Below are 6,025 nucleotides of genomic sequence, written 5' to 3'. Positions count from 1 at the left end.
CAAAGAGGCTGCCCATGGGCCTCCACAGGTCTATATCCGACACTGGTATGTACTGTACAAAAGAACTTAAATGAGCTGTTAGGATGTACAATATGAACAACAACAATTAGTAGTTAGTTGAGTACTAATATCAGATTGCTCCTCATTTTGTGCCTCTGCTCAGTATGAACCAAACTAGTTTTTTTTAGTTACAGCAGCTTAAATAATGAACCATTAGAATTATCAACTAAGGCACTATGAATATGTTACAAAGAACTTCCCTAGTCACAGTAAAGCATATTGCTCTTATGATTTCTCTTACATCAAAGCTTCACAGCAAAAGTACTTATGAACTGTAATTACCATCATCATCCCAAATGCACTTGATGCTGGCTGATACTGTAGGGTTTTGTTTCAGAGATTAGAGATCTTGCTGAATTTTTCATTATTTATATGAAACAATCATTAAATTTACCTTGTACAGATTCTAAGTCACACAAACTTGTGAATACAGTGTGTACTGTAAATTATGTAGTACATTCAGCCTTGTTATTTAATTATGTAAACAATTTGAATTTTTTCTCATTCATTTTATATTCAGAAAAACCTTCAAAGATGACAAGTAAACGATTCTTAACTTGATATCATACCTGATCTGTGGGACAGCAGTAGTCAAGCAGAGAAGTACACGAGGGTTTTGGGCCACAGTTGCAACAGACTTGAGCACAGTGTAGACCAAGTTGAGAACAGTTACAACATAGTGCATAGGGACATCCTCCTCCACACACACCTTTCCTCAACAAACACTGCCTTATACTCAATCCTGGAAAGCAGATTGATGCTGAAACCCCACTTTATGGCCAGCAAATTTATGGCCAAATGTGCATAAACTCCCGACAAGAATATGGAATCTAACATGTGTACAGTACTAATTTATTTGTTTTGGGGAGTACTGCACTATATGTTAATAATTTGTCTGAAATATTGCTCTAGTTGTAATATTAGAAAAGGAACCATAAATCAATCTCTCTCTATCTCTCTTCTGAGTGTGTGTGTGTGTGTGTGTAATGAACTCAGGAAAACTCTATTCAGTCCATCTCAAAACATCTAAGCTCCACTGACTCTACATCTTTTAATAAAAGCTAAATCCTTACAGAACAGTAAGGACAGCTGACACTTTAGGTAGGAACAAGAAATAGAGAGTTTAGGAGCATTGTAACCAGTAAGGACTCCTCATAAACTGGTCTGAGACTGATGGTAGAAACTATGGTGGATCAGTCCTCCTCATAAACTGGTCTGAGACTGATGGTAGAAACTATGGTGGATCAGTCCTCCTCATAAACTGGTGTAAGACTGATGGTAAAAACTATGGTGGATCAGTCCTCCTCATAAACTGGTCTGAGACTGATGGTAGAAACTATGGTGGATCAGTCCTCCTCATAAACTGGTCTAAGACTGATGGTAAAAACTATGGTGGATCAGTCCTCCTCGTAAACTGGTCTGAGACTGATGGTAGAAACTATGGTGGATCAGTCCTCCTCATAAACTGGTCTAAGACTGATGGTAAAAACTATGGTGGATCAGTCCTCCTCGTAAACTGGTCTGAGACTGATGGTAGAAACTATGGTGGATCAGTCCTCGTAAACTGGTCTGAGACTGATGGTAGAAACTATGAGAGATTTCTGATAAACTTCCTACATGCTCATGTTTGGAATAATGAATGTATGTATCTTTAGATAATTTAGCTGAATGTCTTTCTCGTCAGAAACGGTTATCCCAACGATTATGAATAAACTCATTTAGAAATATATTATTACTTCAGGATGAAATCGGACAGATTTGCAACAGCCAATCAGCTTTAACTCTTGAGGATGGGGCGGGGCATCTCTTTTCAGCTGAGAAAAACACACTGGTAATGTGTTAGCCAAAAGAGTTCTCAAAAAAGTGTTGCACAATATTATGGTAATCTCTCCCCATTAACACAGTTAACAAGAAATAAGTAGAGAGTTGTATCTTCCTTAAGGCTGTAGCTCCTTCAGAGAAGGGTTCAGGTTATACTGCCCCTTCACAAGCATGTTATTTTAACCACAAATCTTAATATATTCAGTGCTTTTACAGGACAGGAGGCATGAGTGAGTAAGAAGTTATAAAGTAAGGAGCATCCCTTGAGGTCAAGGTTAGAATAGGGGCATGGGCTCTCTTAGTCCTGCAGAGAGTGGGGGGGATGGGATAGCTGTCTTCTATTGTTCATAGCACCATTAATTTGATGAAAACACGTTTAGTTCCTGATAAAAGATTAAGGCAAGCAAGTAGGCAACAATTCAATCTGGTGAAGTGACTGGAACTAAGTGAGTTGATGCCTGAAATCCATGAAAGCTGACCTGTAACAGTTGAAGACTGCAGTGCACACATGCTCGTAAGTTCTTATTACAGTACAGTATATGAAAAAGTTCTTACCGATAATAACAAGAATAACATATGCAGCAATGGCGATGCAGAAAATGGCAGCAAGGGGTAGATCCCAGGACTTGGAAGAGGAGAGGGCTACCTTGTCCACCCCCATCTTAGCTGCCTTTGTCTTTAAAGAAATTTAAGTTGAAAACATTATGCTCAATCAGCAGTGAGAATAAATTCAGTTCTTATTATGGTAAATAGCAAAATGTAAGTAATTTCAAAGGGTAAAACTTAAACACATTCTTCCCCATCACCCAATGAATTTAAAAGTTGATTTAAAAGTGCACAGTGTGAGGGCGCGTGTTTCCCACACCTCTACATCACCCTCATCTTACTCACTTCTCTTATCTTACTCTTACTTAGTTCTGTCACCTATTCTTTTGGTAGCATGGACATTCTTTTGGTAGCCAGGTCATTCTTTTGGTAGCATGGTCATTCTTTTGGTAGCATGGTCGAGGGTCTAGGCACATGGGTATGGTAATTCTGGTATCAAGTCACTTGGACGGAAATACAGTTGTACCCCACTTAACGCGGTCAATAGAACCCAGAGGGTCCCGCGTTAAGTGAACAACAGAACATATGGGATTAATTCCAATAAAAACCAGCCCGACCCCCAAACTCCACTTTTTGAAGACACATAACTATGTTGTAGTAAAAATAACATCTTAATTTTATGATGGTACATGCACACAATTAATACTTAAGAGAAATAGAGAAATACAGTCGCCAAGTTAATGTCCATTCAAATAATGGACTCAACTCCCTCCCCCTCTTCTCACACAACACTGCTGGCTCTTCCCTCTCTGAGAAATTTTTGGGGGAAAACCACTAAATTTTAATAAATAATACCTCAAACTAAAGTTAGGATAATACAATTGACATTGCTGGATTCCTTGTAAGACCAGGAATATTTTGAATATAAATGTCATATATTTTGCACAAAAGATAACATATTTACTCAGAGTAAACATTTATATCTAAAATTTGTATGTCTAATGCAAAATCTATGATGTTTATATTCAAAATGATCACCAAATTATAAGAATTCCAGCAATGTAAATTATATTCTGGCTTGTAATTTGTATGAATTTTATGAGCTAAACAACATTCTTCAGTTAATAAAAAACAGGGTGAACAGATGGTCGGTCCTCCTCCTTCACCCCCACCAAATCGTCCCAAGGATGTGGGAAAAACCAGAACATCTGAGAATCCTTTTAGTAATAAATAATACCTCAAACTAAAGTTAGGATAATACAATTGACATTGCTGGATTCCTTGTAAGACCAGGAATATTTTGAATATAAATGTCATATATTTTGCACAAAAGATAACATATTTACTCAGAGAAAACATTTTATCTAAAATTTGTATGTCTAATGCAAAATATATGATGTTTATATTCAAAATGATCACCAAATTATAAGAATTCCAGCAATGAAAATTATATTCTGGCCGGGTAATTTGTATGAATTTTATGAGCTAAACAGGCAGTCAGGCAGGTATGGTGGGGCAACCTAAAATAGCGTCTTATTTGACACTCATCACAGAGTATAAACATCCGTGTTAAGTGAAAGTTCATTTATGTAGGCATCACAGATATGAAAACGCTAAGGAAAAACCGCCAAGTAGGCGGGTAATACTGTAAAGGTAAATAATGGGGGAGAAATAAATACACCTAAAGTAATTTAAAAATGTCTATAATATGAAATCAAGGAAAAGATATATTGTAGTGGAATTCTCCCCTACAAACGCTGTTTGTCGCTGCCTAGCCGACCCCACCAATTCCCCAGTGTATGCCTCGTGGTCTAGGTCAACCAGCGCTGCCATACACCACGGAGCGGGGGTCAACTGCTAAGCCACGCCTACCCCTGCTATTTAAGACCTGACCTCGTGGTGATCTGTCTCTCTCTCTACCTACAGCCACAGCCAGCAACACCTCCTCCTCTGCCGCTGCCTGGCGGCCCTCCCTCCTCCGCCTGCCTGGCGGTCCTCTCTCTCGCTGGCGAGCATGGCGACCGACAAGCTGTCCTCCTCTGAGCGTCCTCACCAACCAGCTCTCTCTACATCACGCTTGTAACCATGCTGCCTTCCCAGCACCAAGCTGCATTGTACATCCAATACAACATGTATATAGAGAGCACATTGTGAGTTTCCTTTCTCCATCCCATCCTGAGTGTGAACCAAACATCCCATACCCCACAAATGGTGACTCCCGGAGATTCGCACTCACACAGGATGGAGGAGAAACTGATCACGCTCCCAGTCTTCAAGCAACATGGAAGACTGGCTTATCCACACAGAAGCAGCACTGTTTCTCCTAGCAGACACCAGCTCCTTTTCCTGCCCCCAAGCACCACGTCCTACCGACCCCAGCACACCCGTCCTGCCTCAGACGCCGACCCCGGCCCAGCAGTAACCCCTGCCGCCCCTGATGCGGCCTCTGTTCCTGAGTGCGGACCCACACACCCCCTCTTTTCTCCCTCAGGTACTCCCTACTAATGTCCTGCACCCTGCTGCTGTCGTGGACCCAGCTGCTGTCACGAGCCCTCATCCGCTGCTGCTGACACAGCCCCTGCTCCTGACCCAGGTCCACACACCCCAGCAGGCGCATCTGTCGACTCTGTACCTGCCGTGAGGGAAGCACAACATTCATCGCCTCCACACACCCTTATTCTCCCTCTCTACTCCCACAGATATTGTGTATCTAGACAGTTGTATCCAGCGACCGGCTCATCACGCCATCGCCGTTGTCTCACATGAGGCACGCACCGCCCGTTCTGCCTCGCATGTGCTAAGCAACTCTGCAGACAACAAGTCTCCTACACCGCCTGGAGGGAAGGGGGAGTACTGTAGTGGAATTCTCCCCTACAAACGCTGTTTGTCGCTGCCTAGCCGACCCCACCAATTCCCAAGTGTATGCCTCGTGGTCTGGGTCAACCAGCGCCGCCATACACCACGGAGCGGGGGTCAACTGCTAAGCCACGCCTACCCCCGCTATTTAAGACCTGACCTCGTGGTGATCGCTCTCTCTCCACCTACAGCCGCAGCCAGCAACACCTCCTCCTCCGCCGCTGCCTGGCGGCGCTCCTCCTCCGCCTGCCTGGCGGTCCTCTCTCCCGCTGGCGAGCATGGCGACCCACAAGCTGGTCCTCCTCTGAGCGTCCTCACCAACCAGCTCTCTCTACATCACGCTTGTAACCATGCTGCCTTCCCAGCACCAAGCTGCATTGTACATCCAATACAACATGTATATAGAGAGCACATTGTGAGTTTCCTTTCTCATTCCATCCTGAGTGTGAACCCAAACATCCCATACCCCACAATATTATTAATCAAGTAACTACCAGGCTCAACTCCTGGGCTTATTGCAGACTCAGTACTTTCTTCTTTACTTATTTTCTTATTTACTTACTTTCTTATTTCTTTACTCAACAGTATTACTCAGATCTTACATTCTTACTGCACACAACATTACTGGTGTTACATTACATGGCATAGCAGGACCAGTTCCTTGGCCCTACTCACAATACATAGTACATGGCACTCATTGTAGATTACTTTCCTCAACATACACGTTAATACTGACACTAGC

General features: G+C 42.5%; 1 protein-coding gene across 1 annotated transcript; it reads right to left on the bottom strand.

The window, feature by feature from the left end:
- Positions 1-629: 629 nt before the first annotated feature.
- Positions 630-2,585, bottom strand: LOC121859214 (keratin-associated protein 5-4-like; the record flags this gene model as incomplete). Its single annotated transcript, XM_042355941.1, is given in 2 exon segments — positions 630-802; positions 2,437-2,585. Coding segments are annotated over 2 exon segments (279 nt in total), but the record flags the coding sequence as incomplete, so codon positions are not given.
- Between the last annotated feature and the right edge of the window lie 3,440 nt (positions 2,586-6,025).

Source organism: Homarus americanus, unplaced genomic scaffold (genome assembly GCF_018991925.1).
Source record: "Homarus americanus isolate GMGI-L3 unplaced genomic scaffold, GMGI_Hamer_2.0 scaffold6737, whole genome shotgun sequence".
NCBI lineage: Eukaryota > Metazoa > Arthropoda > Malacostraca > Decapoda > Nephropidae > Homarus > Homarus americanus.
Note: the sequence above shows the minus strand (reverse complement) of the source record. Positions and strands in the feature narration are given on the sequence as shown.